The sequence below is a fragment of the Hemiscyllium ocellatum genome, chromosome 11, assembly GCF_020745735.1.
Source record: "Hemiscyllium ocellatum isolate sHemOce1 chromosome 11, sHemOce1.pat.X.cur, whole genome shotgun sequence".
NCBI lineage: Eukaryota > Metazoa > Chordata > Chondrichthyes > Orectolobiformes > Hemiscylliidae > Hemiscyllium > Hemiscyllium ocellatum.
In genome coordinates, this window is record NC_083411.1 from 22143115 (window position 1) to 22162824 (window position 19710).

A 19710-nucleotide genomic window follows, 5' to 3' on the forward strand; every position below is an offset into this window, starting at 1 on the left:
CAATTCACATATTCATCCAGATGCCTTTTAAATGTTACAATTGTACATGCCTCGACCACTTCCTCTGGCAGCTCATTCCATATACATACCACCCTCAGTGAAAAGGTTACCCCTTAGGTCATTTTTTATATCCTTCTCTCACCCTAGACCTATGCCTTCTAGTTCTGGACTCCCCCACCCCACAGAAAAGACTTTGTGTATTTATCCTATCCATGCCCCTCAATTTTATAAACCTCTGTAAGTTCACCCCTCAGCCTCCAACGCTCCAGGGAAAACAGCCCCAGCCTGTTGGTTAAATCCTCCATCCCTAGCACCATCCTTGTAAATCTTTTCTGAACCCTTTCAAGTTTCACAACATCCTTCCCATAGGAAGGAGACCAGAATTGCACACAATATTCCAACAGTGGCCTAACCAATATCCTGTACAGCCGCAACATGACCTCCCAAATCCGGTACTCAATACTCTGACCAATAAAGGAAAGCACACCAAACGCTTTCTTCAATAGACAACAGACAATAGGTGGAGGATTAGGCCATTCTGACCTTCGAGCCAGCACCACCATTCATTATGATTATAGCTGACCATTCTCAATCAGTGTCCTGTTCCTGCCTTATCCCCATAACCCTTGATTCCACTATCCTTAAGAGCTCTATCCAACTCTTTCTAGAAAGTATCCAGAGACTTGGCCTCCACAGCCTTCTGGGGCAGAGCATTCAATACACGCACCACTCTCTAGGTGAAGAAGTTTCTACTCAACTCCGTTCTAAGTGGCCTACCCCTTATTTTAAACTGTGTCCTCTGGTTCGGGACACATCCATCAGCAGAAACATGCTTCCTGCCTCCAGAGTGTCCAATCCTTTAATAGTCTTATACATCTCAATCAGATCCCCTCTCAGCCTTCTGAACTCAAGCCCAGTCGCTCCAATCTTTCAGCGTTAAGATAGTCCCGCCATTCCAGGAATTGACCTCATGAACCTACATTGCACTCCCTCAATAGCCAGAATGTCTTTCCTCAAATTTGGAGACCAAAATTGCGCACAATATTCCAGGTGCGGTCTCACCAGGGCCCTGTACAGCTGCAGAAGGACCTCTTTGCTTCTATACTCAATTCCTCTTGTTATGAAGGCCAGCATGCTATTAGCTTTCTTCACTGCCTGCTGTACCTGCATGCTTGCTTTCATTGACTAATGTACAAGAACACCTAAATCTCGTTGTTCTTCTCCTTTACCTAACTTGACTCCATTAAGGGAGCAATCTGCCTTCCTGTTCTTGCCACCAAAGTGGATAACCACACATTTATCCACATTAAACTGCATCTGCCATGCATCCGTCCACTCACTGTCCAGGTCACCCTGTACTCTCCTCACATTTTACACTGCCACTCAGCTTTGTGTCATTAGCAAATTTGCTAATATTACTTTTAATACCTTAATCTATATCATAGAATGTACATTGTAAAAAATTGCGGTCCCAGCACTGATCCCTGCGGCACACCACTGGTCACCACCTGCCATTCACTATCCTATCTACCTGCGACTCCACTTTCAAGGAGCTATGAACATGCACTCCAAGATCTGTTTGTTCAGCAACACTCCCGAGGACTTTTCCATTAAGTATACAAGTCCTGCTAAGATTTGCTTTCCCAAAATGCAGCACCTCACATTTATCTAAAATTAAACTCCACCTGCCACTTTTTAACCTAGTGGCCCATCTGATCGACATCCTGTTGTAATCTGAAATAACCTTCTTCACTGTCCACTACACCTCCAATTTTGGTGTCATCTGCAAACTTACTAACTATACCTCTTATGTTCACATCCAAAACCATTTATATAAATGATGAAAATGAGGGATTGTACACATCAGGAAGAACGAATCGGTGTGTGAAAGAAAAACATGATCAACACAGAGGGAAGTGAGTACCACTTCAATTTCAGGAAAAAAAATCCCCATTGAAGATAAGTGTTCTTAACTTTTTAAAAATGTTTTTGCAGGCCAAAAACAGCCAAAACCACAGTGCAAAAATTGACCCCAGCAAAAACTCCAGGCCAACATGGAAGGAAACAAAAATTTTGATATCATAAAACTGTCAAAACAAGCCACAGGTTTAAAAAGACAAAGCTAAAAAAGATATTACACCACTGCTCAACACAGCACATCAATTAAATAAATTTGAAAAACATATGCTCATCAATGTAGATTTAGTCATGTTGACTAGGATGGAGGAATAGTCAAAAATTGTTGGCAACGAGGAACAGATAGAATAATGTTTGTGCCTCGTTACGGGATTTGCTCAACCTTTGACGCCCAGCGTTTTCAGCGGACCAATATAGTTGGTCATTAACATGCTGGTGACCTTGCTCCTTGCCCATAATGAATCAAAAACTGATGGGTGCTGAAGTATAGAAGATAAGCCATAACTACAAGATCTCAAGAGTACAATCCATATTGTTTTCCTTTGTTTTGAAAATCAGATTATTAGCACATTTATGATATCTGTAAAGCACGTGGGTGTGTTTTACAAAACATTTTTCCTTTGAGCAATCTATGACAAGTAACAGTATTAGTTATAAATTTGTAAGTTAGAAGATCGTATGATACAAGTCATGGGCAATTCTTTGAGTAAAATTACAAAATACAAAACTCATGTAGTAATGCCCATCAACAGTGTTCTAATAACTAAGAAAATCAATATTTAATGAATTTCAGGTTCCCATACTCCAGATACAATGAACTTCACTATCAAATGCTTTGCTCCCTGTAGTTATAGTCTGCACAAAGTGTGGCTTTGCTACTATGTGGCCTGGTGACCTGTTCTTCTGTCTAACACTCCAATGTAAAAGAACTCTCATTTTCATGTCAAAATATTTTCATTATCATCCCGATCTCCTCCAAGCACCAAGCCCTTTAGGATTCCCAACAGACTGTTCTTACTGAAGGTTTGCTGTCTCCTTTCTCCCATTCTTGTTCTCACAGCCACATTCCTGTGTCCCTACTCAAGATGTCTCTGCATACTGATCTCCATCTGCCTCTTCCCCTTGAAAGGTCATCTTTACCACCCAAATATTTGACCAATCTCTACATAATCCCTCCCATTATTGCAATCTAAGTATTTATGTTAGTCAGATTATGACTTCAAATGTGAGATTCTTAAAGCACTATGTAATTGCATGTTAGTTTTGTGTTGTTAATATCTTTGTTCTAACATGCAGTTGACCAGTAAAACAAAAAAGGTTTTCTCTACCACAATCAATGAACATAACAGCATATGAAATAGGATCAGAAGGTACCCATTCTGCCCCTCAAGTCTGTTCTGCTATTCCATAAGAACATGATTGAGCTGACTAAAATCTCACCTCACTTTCCTACCTCCTTCCCCCAAAATTTGTTTTTGTGGTAATCAAGAATTTGATTCAGCCTTAAAAACAGTGACATGATCTTGACTGCTTTCAGAGGAGAGCTTTACAAATCAACAACTGTCAGAGAAATTTCTCCGAGTCTTAAATAGGAGCTTTAGAATATGAGGAAAAGGTGAGGACTGCAGATGCTGGAGATCAGAGCTTAAAAACGTGTTGCTGGAAAAACCCAGCAGGTCAGGCAGTATCAAGGAACAGGAGAATCGACATTTCGGATATAAGCCCTTCGTCTTATGCCCGAAACGTCTATTCTCCTGTTCCTTTGATGCTGCCTGACCTGCTGCGCTTTTCCAGCAACACATTTTTAAGCATTAGAATATGAGGTTCGTTCCATAGTTCCAGGCTCTTCCACAAATGGGAAAATCATTTTGTCAGGGGAACGTAGCACGAAAAGCCAGGTTTCTGGTATTGAGACTGGCTCTAATGCAACGAGGGGTACGTCAGGTTCAAAGACATAAATTGTGTTAAGGGTTTCTGTGGCCAGCAGCAAAAAAGCTGAATGGTGTGTTGCTTCCCTGGTGCCAGGATCAAGGATGTCTCAGAGGGTTCTCAAGAGGGAGAGAGGCCAGCAAGAGGTCATTGTCCATATTGGAACCAATGACATCAGAAGGAAAAAGGTTGAGATTCACATTTTTGGATCATTGCAAGTCGCTTTTGGGGTAGAAGTGACCTGTACAAAAAGGACAGATTGCACCTAAATTGGAAGGGGACTAATATACTGGCAGGGAGATTTGTTAGAGCTGCTCGGAAGGATTTAAACTAGTAAGGTGGGGTGGTGGGACCCAGGGAGATAGTGAGGAAAAAGATCAATCTGAGACTGGTACAGTTGAGAACAGAAGTGAGTCAAACAGTCAGGGGACAAGGTAGGACTAATAAATTAAACTGCATTTATTTCATTGCAAGCGGTCTAACAGGGATGGCAGATGAACTCAGGGCATTGTTAGGAACATGGGACTGTGATATCATAGCAATTACAGAAACATGGCTCAGGGATGGGCAGGACTGGCAACTTAATATTCCAAGATACAAATGCTACATTTTTGATAAGGGATAGCATTACAGCTGTGCTGAGGGAGGATATTCCCAGAAATACATCCAGGAAAGTTATTTGGGTGGAACTGTGAAATAAGAAAGGGATGATCACCTTACTGGGATTATATTATAGACCCCCTGATAGTCATGAGGGAAATTGAGAAACAAATTTGTAAGGAGATCTCAGCTATCTGTAAGAATAATAGGGTGGTTATGGTAAGGGATTTTAACTTTCCAAACATAGACTAGGACTGCCATAGTGTTAAAGGTTTAGATGGAGAGGAATTTCTTAAGGTGTGTACAAGACAATTTTCTGATTTAGTATATGGATGTACCTACTAGAGAAGGTGCAAAACGTGACTTACTCTTGGGAAATGAGGCAAGGCAGGTGATTGAGGTATCAGTGGGGGAGCACTTTGGGGCCGTAAATGCGACCATAATTCTATTAGATTTAAAATAATGATGGAAAAGGATAGACCAAATCGAAAAGTTGAAGTTCTAAATTGGAGAAAGGCTATTTTTGACAGTATTAGGCAAGAACTTTCAAAAGCTGATTGGGGGCAGATAAAGGTCAAAGCAGATAAAGGGACAGCTGGAAAATGGGAAGCCTTCAGAAATGAGATAACGAGAATCCAGAGAAAGTATATTCCTGTTGGGGTGAAAGGAAGGGCTGGTAACTATAGGGAATGCTGGAATACTAAAGAAATTGCGAGTTTGCTTAAGAAAAAGAAGGAAGCATATGAAAAGTATACACAGGATAGATCGAGTGAATCCTTAGAAGAGGATAAAGTAAGTAGGAGTATACTTAAGAGGGAAATCAGGACGGCAAATAGGAGACATGAGATAGCTTTGGCAAATAGAATTAAGGAGAATCCAAAGAGTTTTTACAAATACATTAAAGACAAAAGGGTAAAAAGGGAGAGAATAGGACCCCTCAAAGATCAGCAAGGCGGCCTTTGTTGTGGAGCTGCAGAAAATGGGGGAGATAATAAATGAGTATTTTGCATCAGTATTTACTGTGGAAAAGGATATGGAAGATATAGACCGTAGGGAAATAGATGGTGACATCTTGCAAAATGTCCACATTACAGAGGAGGAAGTGCTAGATGTCTTGAAATGCATAAAAGTAGATAAATCCCCTGGACCTGATCAGGCGTAACCTAGAACTCTTTGGGAACCTAGGGAAGTGATTGCTGGGTCTCTTGCTGAGTCCTTTGTATCATCGATAGTCACAGGTGAGGTTCCGGAAGACTGGAGGTTGGCTAACGTGGTGCCACTGTTTAAGAAGGGTGGTAAGGACAAGCCAGGAAACTATAGACCAGTGAGCCTGATCTCAGAGGTGGGCAAGTTGTTGGAGGGAATCCTGAGGGACAGGGTGTACATGTATTTGGAAAGTCAAGGACTGATTAGGGATAGTCAACATAGCTTTAGGCGTGGAAAATCATGTCTCACAAACTTGATTGAGTGTTTTAATGAAACAACAAAGAGGATTGATGAGGGCAGAGCCGTAAATGTGATCTATATGGACTTCAGCAAGGCATTCGACAAGGTTCCCCATGGGAGACTGATCAGCAAGGTTAGATCTCATGGAATACAGGGAGAACTAGCCATTTGGATACAGAACTGGCTCAAAGGTAGAAGACGGAGGGTGGTGGTGGAGGGTTGTTTTTCAGACTGGAGGCCTGTGACCAGTGGAGTGCCACAAAGATCGGTGCTGGATCCACTACTTTTTGTCATTTACATAAATGATTTGGATGCAAGCATAAGAGATACAGTTAGTAAGTTTGCAGATGACACCAAAATTGGAGGTGTAGTTGACAGCGAAGAGGGTTACCTTAGATTACAACAGGATCTTGACCAGATGGGCCAATGGGCTGAGAAGTGGCAGATGGAGTTTAATTTAGATAAATTTTTGGAAAGCAAATCTTAGCAGGATTTATACACTTAATGGTAAGGTCTTAAGGAGTGTTGCTGAACGGAGACCTTGGAGTGCAGGTTCATAGCTCCTTGAAAGTGGAGTTGCAGGTAGATAGGATAGTGAAGAAGGCATGTGGTATGCTTACTTTTAAATCGGTTAGAGTACTGAGTACAGGATTTGGGAGGTTATCTTGCGGCTGTACAGGACATTGGTTAGGCCACTGTTGGAATAGTGTGCGCAATTCTGGTCTCCTTCCTATGGAAAGGATGTTGTGAAACTTGAAAGGGTTCAGAAAAGATTTACAAGGATGTTGCCAGAGTTGGAGGATTTGAGCTATAGGGAGAGGCTGAGCAGACTGAGGCTGTTTTCCATGGGCCGTCGGAGGCTGAGGGGGGCTGTACATCTTTATGACTCTATTAACTTCCATTCTTCAAAGTTTTCCTCAAAAGATAATCCTTTCAATGTAGGAATCAGTAGAATTAACTTTCTTTAAACTGACTCTAATAATATCAGTTCTGAAGTTGAAACCAAAACTCTATACTGTATTCCTGATGTGGTCTCATCAACGCCTTATACAATTGCAGGAAAATGTATTTTTTTTTAAATTTCATTTTCTTGCCAATAACCAACATTCACTTATCGTCTCAATCACTTGCTTTCGCCATGTACTAATAAAAAGGAGGAAATAAATCTTAGCATTTCAGTAATCATTTCTAATAAGGAAACTTTTTTTCAAATTCACTTTTTCTTCAACAATTATGCAGATTAACTGAAGGACATCTATTATGTAATGCTACTGGATACAAGATTCCAAAAGTAGGAAACTTATTCACATATTCAAATTAAATTCAGCCTTCCACCAGGTTGATAAAAGAATGATATATTTGTTGTCAAATAGTATTATTCACATTCAAAAAGCAATACCACATCAAGTTTATGACACTGACTTCATAATTTGCCTCCCTTCTACAGAAACACATACTGATGTGTCAAGCATTTAACAGCCCTATATACAATTTTAAAAAAATAGACATGGTAGAATAAAGTTTTTCTATTATAAAAATACCTAAAAGTATATTGAAAGAATAAGTTAAAAATTCTTAATGAGAAAACTGAACATTTCACCTTAATCATCTCTGTACATGACAACTCATAACTCTCCTCTTTCGCTCAATGCACGTACTGTTTCAATAAGTTGAGAAATTATGCAACATTTGCTCTCTTTTTATTTATCACTAAATCCACAGCTTTTGACCTCTCCATGCAGTTTGAGCTCATGGATCAATAAGCAAACAGATTGCCAAGTCAGCTTTTTCAACATGATCCAGACAACAATTAATTCAGCAGACAATAGATTTCTTTTTAAAAAAAAGTTAACAGGAACACATCTCATTAGCAACAGTCTGCAGTTACCCAAGAATCCCAGTCAGTTATACTAATCAGAACTTTACTCAAATCTTGAAAATATGGATATGTCAAAGCTTCAAAATGTCACAGCAACTCATTTTAACTTAAATAAATAGAGCATTACAAAAGCAACAGTGTGACAATCTTCTATCCACATTTTCAAGATCATGCTTGTTTTATTTGTTTATGTGAAACATATGGCTACAAGCACAGTTTCTTCCTCCCATTTTGGGTTAAATACCTTTTTGGCTAGCCACTGGAAAATGAAACTATTTACTAAAATATGGTCAATTAATTTGAACTAAGTATCTAAAGTCAACATGTGCTTACTTTCCTTGAAAATCACAAAAACACCTGCAGACCAAACTTTTGTCTCCTAAACCAGTGTCAGTAAATATTGAAGAGTATTTCTAACATTTGCAAACACATTACATTACTTACCTGACTTCACAAAAGTCTAAAATTACTTATCACACCCTCACTACTGCAAGTAATGATTCCAGAAAGATATGAAACATGTTATTCACTCTTACTACTTCCAAAAGAACAATATAACCACAATTAGATCTCCAGCTTGCTCTTGCAAATTCCAAAAGGGCTGTCCAGTGTGCCAATGTAGGTATGCACTGCAGAAAAATGAACTGTTCATGCAAACTCACATTAAACCCACAGCCAGTATCTGCAGGTATAATGTACACACTCATAACAAATTAAGTTTAATTCATTACTTCCAGAAAATTATTTCAAAAGAAAGATGGTCAGTAATGGCAAAGAAAATGTTGTTAGTACAGGAGAAAGTCAAAATTTAGTTTCTTCCCTCTTGATACTAGCCCCTCCCATCAAAAATGGTATTTAACGTTATAAATAAGATTTAAAGTGCAACAGGATGAAAAACTACTTTTTCACTTCCTACAACCTACCAAGTCACTACAAAACCTCCACCTACCATTTAGGTGTCCAATTAATATTTTTTAGCCTCACACAACTTTGCATTTTGATCACCTGAAATATAGTAAACAAAAAAAAACAAACCTTCAGTTGTAGATGCATATTTCAGCCCATCTGATTTGGTAAAGTCTATGCTGGCATAACCTCTAGAGTCTGCGCTGCTGGCAATTTGGAGGGGATTTGAAGTCTGCACACTTCCATTTGATTCACAACATCCGTGATCTTCCCTCAAGTCCAATGCAATATAGTTCAATCCATTCTGAAATCCAGCAGACGTATTTCTGCACATGGTACTCCGATGCTCATCACTAAGGCAGTCATTTGGCTTAAGCCAAACATTATCAAATGAAGCAGAACTATGTCTTTTGCCACCATCAGCAAAAAAGGGAGAAGAGGGTGCCATTGTGGGCGTAGATGAGAATGTCTCCGAGCTGTGCCGCCTTCTTCCTTGTGGATCAGCACGGATTACCTTCGGACCGTGATTGGCATCAGAAGGAGGTTTGGAGACAGGAAATGTATTTATACTGGGATATTGATCAATAATGCACAACCTCTTCACAATGGCTGTAGGGCTTGTCACCTCTACACTGTCCGACTTGGGTGAAACAGGACGAGAGGCTGTTACAGCCAAATTAAATGTCATTTCTGTGTAATCATCCACCTCAGCAGGTGTGTTGACACTTGTGGCACCAAGAGGAACACTGATGTAGGCATCATTTGGCTGGCTTCTGGTTATACTAGAACCTGAAGCAATGGTCATACTAGTCAAAGGATTTGAGGAAAGAATACCTGGCTTTGGTGATAGTACATCTAAATCAACACTCATGTAGTCTGACAATGGAGATCTTCTGTGTTCACTACTGGAGCCAAGTGAAGATGGGGAGCCTTCAGCTGATAGAGAATATGGTGTATTACTAGCTTTTTCATTGAAAGCAATGTTAATATATTCTCCTGGGCTTTTTGGCTCTGGCAGCAAACTATGCTCAAACAGTCTTGGCAAAGTGTTCACTTCTGGCATACCAAGGGACAATCTTGTTGGTCTCTCAACCTTTCCTTTCTGTAAAACACGCTCATCTTGGCTTTGTGTCCTTGAAGATTGAGAAGCATCATGAACTAAACCCCTGTTACTAATAGTGCCAGTAAACACTGATGTTTCACCATACATCAACTTTCCTGGTGAACACATAGGAACATACTCATCATGCTCACTATTTTCCTCTGAAGGAGTTTTGAATGATCGAGGCAACGAATAATATGAGCTGTAGGATTTAGAAGCATCAGGTCCACTGAAACTATAGAAGCAATCACTGGATAATTTCTGTGTAGTCAGGTTTCTCTGGGACATATCCATATATTCACTAGATAATTTTTCATTGTTGCTCCCGAGTTTAGAACTGTACTCCGTAAACATGCATCGCACTGGAGAGCTGCTATCATTGGGGGTCATCACCATATATCCCCTGGAGTCTATTTGACTTGGTGATAAAGAACCAATTTGTTTTGGAGCAGAAATATTTTTAAGATTCATTGGCATGTAATCCTGGCTTCTATTATGGCTAACAGATGCAACACCAGGCATCATTGGCATATAACCATCACCTCCTGCTTTGCTTTGGTTTTGGTTTAGGTTTACTGATGGCCCAATTTCAATATCACTGTAATCTTCATGATAAGAATTACAGGTCAACTTTGGTGAGGCAGAACATGACAATTGGCTATTAATAACCACACCATTTGAATCAACATTAGACTCATCCAAAGATGAAGTTGTCTGCGTTGTTTTTTGATGCATTACGACAGCACCGGAACTGGTCAGAGAATGGGTTCTCTTTCTGTACCCTTTCTCAGCAACCACATAATCATCTCTTGCTCTGCCTTCATGATTTACAGCATTTAAATGTTTGTCCATTGAAATATAATCACACAAGCAGTTTTCTTCTTGAATAGGTGGCGTATTACCAAGTGAATCTGGTGTATTACTCCGTACACGAAAATATCTAAAGTCCCCAGGACTTGATCCATATTCATCAGAGGAAATAAATCCACCATCACTTGGAGAACCACAAATGGATGAACTAGATGGTCGTGTAAGAGGATCAGATGCAGAACCATGTCCACTGCTGGAAGAAACACTTACAGGGCTTGTCGTGGATGGTAGGTATGTAACAGGCAGAGACACCGACCGACTATGGTTCGAGGGACCAAAAGGCGGCTTTACGTATCTTCCACCTCCGTCACCCCTGCTTAAGCCCATCCTTGCGGAATTTAAGTGGATTAAACTACCAGTTACAGATCCAAAAGGTCGTGTCATCGTACCTTCACCTTCACTGGATGTTCGAAAACGATATGCTTCACTTCTTGATGCAGAGGCACTAGTCATGCTCTCAGTCCTGGAGCGCCTTTGCAATCCAGTCTGACTTGGTGGTAAATTACCAAGATGTCTTCGAGTCAAAAATGATATGGGGTTTGTTCCAGAGGATTGGCTTTTACTTCTAGGACGAAACTCAGTAAAAGCTTTCAAAGCTCTCATTGTCTCCAAAATCGTCTCATGCATGTTTTGAGCCACTACTGAGTCGTCCACCTGCATCCACAACTCACCAGGCCCAATAGAGGCAGAACGGCCAACCTCAATGAAGAAAAAGTTCTCAGAATGACCACACCTCCTGATGTTCATCAGCTGCAAATGCACAGAAGGCACGTCAGAATTGATTTTAACAAAATGGATCATCTTGCTAGAAAGACACAACCTGTACACCCCTGTCAGGTTCTTGGTTTGCCCCAGCCCTTTGGGCTTCACATTAATTTGCCACACTTCTTTGAAGACGGTGCCTGGAGTTAAATTACTATAGTTCTCGACTTCGTCGGGCTCCAGCGGTGCCTTCTTCCCTTCATTCATTAGTTCACTTATAGCCAAATACCAGCTCTCTTGCTCCTGGTCGTTCTCTGCCACCATGGCAAAGTACTCATCTTTTGTGTACAGGGCTACGAGGTATTTACTTTTGGCATCGGCTCGCCTGCTGACCGTAAAGCACTGACAGAGGAGGATGACCCTCTTGGGGGCGGTCGATCGGTTTCTCCATTTTTTCTCGCTGTCGTAGTACTCGAGCCTGGCCGGACCCAGGTGGCTCTGCCCCTTCAGGACGAAGAAGCGCTTGTGGCCGTGTTTCTGCTTCCTCATGTAGCCGTACTTCCTCACGTCCTCGTAACAATCCATCGTGGTCGAGGTGGTGGCGGTCGCGGTGGTGCTGGCCGCCGCCACTGCCGCTCGCGCCGCCGAGACCTCGCGCCCCGCGGGGGCAACCGTCTCGCGCTGCGTGGAGCCAACCGCCGGCTCGCGCGCGCTGCTGCTGTTGTGGTGGTGGTGGTGGTCGCTGACGGCGGCATCGCGCACATTGCAAGGCTGTGTCACGTTAATCCCCCGCTCCAGCCGTGCCGGGGGCTGCTGATCGACCGGGATCTCGCGCTGTGCCAGCTCCGTCGTCGCGTGCCCGCTTCTAACCGTGGACGACGACGCTGCTGGTAATAATCCTGGCGCCGCCGCCGCCGTTGTTGTTGTTGTCGTTGTTACTGTCCTGGTCGCCGCCGTCGTTCTTCTCCTCGTAGCCGTATCCCCGGCGCGTCGGTCGTTTTCATTGTCCCCGCTGTTGTTGTAGTGCCGGAGTAGTAATAACTGCTCCTGGTGGTAATAATTGGGCGAACTCGCCATTGTACCGGGTGCTTCCCTCCCAGCCCCCTCCCCCGCCGCCGCCGCCTGCGGATGGAAGGAAACCCCGCCACCTCTTCACCGCGCGGCTGTCTGTGGGGTGTTTTTCTCTCTTTCTTCACGTCAAGGTTCTGGCTCCGTAAACATCTCTCTGACTTGCCCGTGGAGAAAACAAACATCCAAATGGACCGATTTTACCCTCCCCTCCCCCCACAACCCCACACATATACACTCACTCACACACACAAACACACACTCCCCTTTCTCAATCACGGTAAAAAAAACAACCTGTGACGTACCCTTAATGGAGCGGACCGTACTCGCTGGTCCTAACGCGGGAGGGCGGAGGCTGCCATTGACGGGCAAGAGTACCGACCAATTACAAGCGGACCTTCCGCCAGGTGAGCTGCCAGTCAAGCACCGACGACCAATTAGACATGGAGAGGGCGGGACGCTTCCATGAGGGCGTGTGACGCGCCAATGGCCTGAGAGGAGGGCGGGACCTGCGTCTGGTGTGTATCTTTTCTGTGTGTCTTAACCCTCTCCCTGTGCCAAGTTCGTTGGACCCGCAAAGCTTTGCTGATGAGGGCGAGGTATTGTGTAAATCAGTTTCTGATTGTGCAATTTCACTTCTTGCTGGCCATGAGGCAAGTGGCGATGCTGAAGCTTGAATACACGTTTCATTTAAAAAAAAACTTCCCTCATTCATATTCATCCAGCACGTACCCATTTCTCTTACCATCAACGACTGATTTACTTAATGGAGGGAATGAAAGGTAAACAAATGTGGTGAGGGGTGCAGAACTAACTATCAATTGGGGGGGCGTAGCATATAGGATTGAAAGGGAACACCTTTCATCATCATCTCTCGCTTTATGTATAGTTTTACTTAAGTAGTTCTGTATAATATATTTCGGTTTAATTTTGTTTGGTGCATTGTGTGAATAAATAGGGCGACACACTGTGATAAGCCCACCCGGGAATTGTGGTTGACAAACACGTTTCTTTTCCGCGGAAGGGAATCCTTTGAGAAAACTGCATTTGCCAGAAAGCAGTGCAAGCGCAAGCGTGCTGATTTCTCCCACCACCCTCCGCATGCATGTGTTGTTTACACCAAAAATCAAGATGATTAAGCATTTGGTGCGTGTATGCAATGAAAAAGAGATGCTGTCGCCTCCCTGCCTGCGTATTTTGATCTTTTAGAAATCAGGACGATGAATCATATCTACATTACTAACCACAGCTTATTGTATATTCTTACTCTGATTTTTTTTCACGCTTTTTAAAGCTTCCTACTACTAACAGGGAAAAGGGTGGATGAATGGGTGTTACCTTTACACGAGTTGCTCTGACATTATTGATTCATTGATAACTTTAAATATGTCTTGGACAGCACTTATTTATAAGCCGTTGTTCCCGAGTGTTTTTTTAAAGAAACACTAGGTTGATAAAATAAGATAAACCATCTGGAAATTTTTTTCCAGATCTGTGACTCTTAAAAAAAGGCTGTTATCTTACTGAATGAGAGCCCAATTCCTAACTCCTAAAATGTGTCCATAAATGCAATACTAAAGAAATATTGCTTCACTCGTTTACCTCAAGGACAGCTGTCAGCACAACAACCCTTCTCCAAAGTGAGAAACTAACCAGTGGATTGATGAAAACGCATTAGTTATCCAATTTTTTTTAGATTAGACTTACAGTGTGGAAACAGGCCCTTCAGCCCAACAAGTCCACACCGACCCGCCGAAGCGCAACCCACCCATACCCCTACATTTACCCCTTACCTAACACTACGGGCAATTTAGCTTGGCCAATTCACCTGGCCCGCACATCTTTGTGACTGTGGGAGGAAACCGGAGCACCCGGAGGAAACCCACGCAGACACGGGGAGAACGTGCAAACTCCACACAGTCAGTCGCCTGAGTCGGGAATTGAACCCGGGTCTACAGGCGCTGTGAGGCAGCAGTGCTAACCACTGTGCCACCGTGCCGCCCAATGTGCACAAAAAAAGAATTATGTGATAGCAATCATATTTCAACACAAATAGTCAGTCCTTATATCAACTTGTATGTCATGATATCACTTATTTGTTTATTCAATGACAAAAATGTGAGGTGTTAATAAAAACAATCGATACCCATGAATAGTTACAACCTATGAGAAGTAAGTATTTGCCACATAACCTGAAAGATCAATCCATGGTTAAATAATAGTAAACAATCAGGTGTGAGTGTGTTCCTAGGATTCTTCAAGTTTGATGACATGCCATGAAGTTTCACATTTTCAGGTTAATCAAGATCAGGAAAACCTCTATCTGATCAATATCTTTTGTCACCTGCTTCCTCCCCCCCCCAAAAAAAATGAAGCATTATTCTTAGATGTTTAACATCACCTGGAGGAAGCTTTTAGGAAAGCAGTAGTGCAGGATGTATATGGCCTGGCACACTTTGATGTTTATCCCTAACAGTGAATAGAGCAGTAGTTGACCTCTGGCCAAGTCCTGAAAGAGATTGACTCAGATTTGCACTGTGAAGTAATGAAGAAGTAACTACTTGATCCTGTGACAATATGTGTTTAAGAGAGACTTGGCTTGCCTGGTTCTCTTGAAGGGCTGTATTGTAAACCTGGTGCCAAGGTATCTGTTCCATTGAAAGTAGAGTAAATAGCTCTAGGTTTTTTTTAAATTAGACAAAAGAAACATGAGTGGATGGAGTCAGGCTCACACACACACAGGGTTTTAGTTTTGCTTTCAATTGCTGAAGTTGGGGTTTCTGGAGTTGACGATGTTAGATACATCGCTCTCTCTCTGCTGTTACGCAAGATTGAGCCCACTCTCTCTGCTGTTAGATTCATTCTGTTCATGTTCCTTCTGGACTGAAGAAGACAAGAAGTGAAGGAAATCTGTTTTGCTGAATTTGCCTTTGGCAAGGGTGTGATTATTGGATGCTGCTATATTGGAACAGTTGATGAGTAGTAGTTAAATAACATATTATTTTGTTAAGTATTTTGATAAAGTTATGGCAAGTCTTTTTTGTTTGTATTTTAACTGTGCTGTAAGAATAATGAGTGTTTCCCTTAAAACCTAGTAGTTTGAACAGTCAAACCATATCTGGAATCACAGTGTCTTACACTTGCCTCTAACTAAAAGTTAGGGTCTAGGTTATGTCCTTGATATATTTTGAGGGGGTTTGATCCAGTCCATAATAATCCTGTGCTTGAAAACCCATCTGTGATAGGCATATCTGTCCATTCATGGATTATTAGGAGTAACTTAAAAATAAAATTTTGTTACCATATTAACTGACCTTCATTATACAACACAGAACGAGCTAAGAACCTATCTAGAACCCAAAGCTGAACATTTGTAAAGCGCTATGGCTATTAGTAATGGATTGCCACCAAATTTTGTAATTTATTTGTCCTTTATCTCACTTTTGGAAAATCTAAAAACCAAGATTTTTTTACCCTAGTTCATTGAAGACTTTACAAGGAAATGCCAAAAGCAACACAAAATATTTGCCAGAATGAGGTACAAATTTGTTGGATAAAACTTGTTGGACCAAAGGAAAATTCAATAACCTTGGCATTTCTGCAAATTATAATGGACAGCCAAGCGACTAACCAGAAGAGTGAAGGGGATTATAAATATCATTATCAACACCTCACTTGTAAACTTAAGAGCATAAGAACTTGGATAAGGATGGCATGGTAGCTTACCGGTTAGCACTGCTGCCTCACAGCACCAGGAACCCAAGTTCAATGGGCCACTTGGTCTTTTTCCACAATGTGATTCTTTGAGAAGGTCATATGACCCAATGAACCTGCTTGGCTATTCAGCATATCTGTGGCTGATCTTCAACCAGAACTTTCCTGTCCACTCCCCACGTCCTTTGATCCACTGAGAAACCAAAATCTGCTCAGTTCACCATGAAATATATTCAATCATAGGTATCACAATTTGAGGTAAAGAATTTGAAAATTTCACAATCCTTGGAGTGAAGTAATTTATTATTTCAGTCCTAAATGACTGGCCCCTCATCCTGATACAGTGGTCCCATGTTTTAGCTGCCCCAACCATGAGAAACAACTTCAGTATCTACCATACAAGTAACTTAAGACATTCATCCTCTGTCAACTGTTAACCACCTGGCCAATCTTTTTGTCATCTCTAAATTACTCAGCATCTCCCACACATTCTCATCTATATATTTTATATATATCATGAACAGTAAGAGATCCAGCACTGATCCCTGTTGAATGCAACTGGACACCAGTCTCCAGTCACACAAATAACCTTTTCTCTTCCCACTAAGCCAATTTTTGTACGTTTGTTTATCATTGGAAGTTCCAGTGTAAAGGCCCAGTTTACTCAGCTGCTGTCATAGATCAAAAATGTTCTCAGCCTAGAAATCAATCTAGTCATAGAGAGTCATACAGCATAGAAAATATCCTTTGGTCCCTCGAGTCTGTGCCAATCTATCTTGTTAATCCCACTTTCTAGCACTTGGTCCATAGCCTTGTATATTATAGCATTTCAGGTGTTCATCCATATACTTTTTTAAGGTTGTGAGGTTTCCTGCTTCTATTACCCACAGGGTATTCTGGATTGAAAAATGTTTCCGCAAATCTCCTCTCAGCCTCTATTGAAATAATGGACTCAATTAAATACGAAAACCAAAACTTCATGCAGTGTTCCACACATGATCTAATTAAAGGCCTGTAGAATTATAGCAAGACTTCCTTAACTTTGTACTCCATTCCCCAGTAATGAAGGCCAACAAGTGATTTGCCTTCTCAATATTTGCTGGACCCGCATACTAACATTTTGTATTTCATGTACAAGTACACAAAATACCTCTAAACATCAATATTTACAAATTTCATGCCTTTAAAAAAATCTGCTTTATTTGTTCTAACTTCAAAGTGAACACCCCTTGTTCCTATATTATGCTCCATCTGCTACCTTGTCATCTATTCATCTGCCCTGTCTATATCCTTTTGCAGTCTCTCTGAGTCCTCCTCACAGCTTGCATTCACACCTCACTTATTGTATCATCTGCAAACTTTTATACATTATGAATTTTTAGATGCAACTTACACTGCAATTCAGCTTTTGAGGTGCAAATGTTTCTCAAATAAGATATCAAAATACTACTATGTAAGAGTTCCTTAATATTAGATTACAGCATTTTTATGTTGATTGAGGACGGTTAACTGACCTATAGTTCTGTTTTCTCTCAGCTTTCATTCTTGAATAGTGGTGTTATTTTTGTTAACCTTCAGTCTGCTGAGACTATTCTGGAGACTCCACATGTTCAGACTGCACACTTAACACTTATCTAATAGCATCAATACTCCTGGCATAAATGCCGGGTTCAAGCTCAGCTTTTGAGAGAAAGTGAGGCTTCAAGAGGATCATTTATCAAAAGTATTAATTACATGAAAGGAAATTTAAATAACAAATGTATTTGTGTTATTGTGGAGCATGTAGATAAACTCTCATTCTGAACTTTAAAAATTTCAGTTACCAAGCAAAATAGAAATGACAAAAAAAGTCAAAAATGTTGCGATAAGAAAGAGGAAATTAATACAGTGCCACCTGTTGATGATGTTATGTAATTACTGAGTGCCCGGTACGGTTTCCATCATAATTGTGTATATAGGAATTTATAACTGAGGCAATAATGCAACAACAGGCAAATGTTTTCGTAAACAAGTACTTGCAGATGTAAGATTTTTAATAAGAATACTCGATGAGTATGTGTTGAGTATTTCACACTGCAAATTGTTTGTTGAGTTGGGCGGAATGTAATTTTAATGTGATTGTCTCAAAGCATTTGAAATACAAGATATGTCTCAAAGCTAAACTTTTTTTTGTACTTTTGCTGGGCTCTCAGGTTGGAAACTGGGACTAGTGAGGATTGCTGGAGCATGAAATGAGTTAAGATGAAAGCATCAAATGCAAGTGCATGGCTAAGTAGTGTGCTGTGTGGACACTGAAGGAAAAAAATTGGAGCTGAATGCATGAAGAATGGGAAAGCAGTCTTGAATACGCAACCAGGTTCCAAGATCATTTCCTGATCTGGACGTGACTAAAGCACAGAACTGAGTTAAGTGCTTAGAGCATATACAATGAAAGTGCTAATCCAGTGCTCTAGTTGGTGGCAAGACCCTGAACTTTGCTTAGTTTGTAGGCAAGAAGTGCATTAGCAGACATATAGGTGAGGAGATAGTGAAGAGTTTATAGGTAGAGAACAGATTTTCAGTGGTGGTGTCTTGCCAACTAGTGTGTAGCCACTGCATTTCATCAGGGAAATTTACCAACATTTAATTGTGAGAAGATATTTTATTTTTTACATATCTACACTTGCTGATAATTTTCTCTTAAACACAATTTTATTCACTTGAAAATTTCACCAAAAGCTAATGTCCCACTTGATAAGGATAATGTACTGTTAAGGCTGCAAATACATTTTTTGCTATTCACATAATTACTTTGTCCCTTCCATCACACTTATAGTTTTTCTCCCCCACATTTCTTTCCCATCCACATTTAAGATTTCATTACCTTTTGTTCCTCTTAACTAGCTTTGCCATCTTTTGATTCATGTTCCAACTCCCTGTTTCATATCTTGGTAAAATTTATGGGCAAGAAAATAGATTGAGATGGGGAACAAACAGGTGGGCTGTGAATTATTTGGGTCAGGAGGCAACCAAATAGGTGTGAATCATGCAGAATCACAGAACTGTTATGGTGCTGAAGGAGGCCATTTGTCCATGGGTATACCAGCTCTCCAAATGAGCATTATCACTTAGTGCCACTTTCTTGCCTTTTTCCCATTGCCCTGTACATTGTTTCTATTCAACTTATCATCTAATTCTCTTTTGAACTGAGTGAGCATGCTGGCGAAGTGGCCGAGTAGTTAGACTGAGAAGTAATTTACTTTAGAGATATTATGAAATATAGAAGTGCCATTTCCATAACTGTACTTCTCCCAATTTTCCTTTTATAGTGGTAGTAATGTGCTTCATGACAAGGCTTTATCTCTAGACAGGTCACAATAACCATTATTGTGCATTCTGAGTCAAACAAGCCTCAGACCACATATTTATATTTGTTCTCTTTAGAAAATGTCACTAAGAAAGTGATATATTATTTCTTAAAACCAAAAGTAGGATAATTCATTGATAAATTCATTCTAAATAAACTGTTTTAAAAAGAAAGAATCTTTTTTGCAGGATCCAGAAAGAAGAAATAAATTTTAATATTTTGTGTAGAGTA

The 19710-nt window shown here is 40.8% G+C and overlaps 1 protein-coding gene across 1 annotated transcript in view; it reads right to left on the minus strand.

Annotated features, from left to right (window-relative positions):
• LOC132820382 (insulin receptor substrate 2-A-like) overlaps positions 1-12426 on the minus strand; it is an 83997-nt gene extending 71571 nt beyond the window's left edge. Inside the window, exon 1 of the mRNA XM_060832456.1 lies at positions 8807-12426. Coding sequence (XP_060688439.1) covers positions 8807-11936 — 3130 coding nt within the window. The 5' untranslated portion in view covers positions 11937-12426. The remainder of the gene's footprint in view (positions 1-8806) is intronic.
• Positions 12427-19710: the final 7284 nt, after the last annotated feature.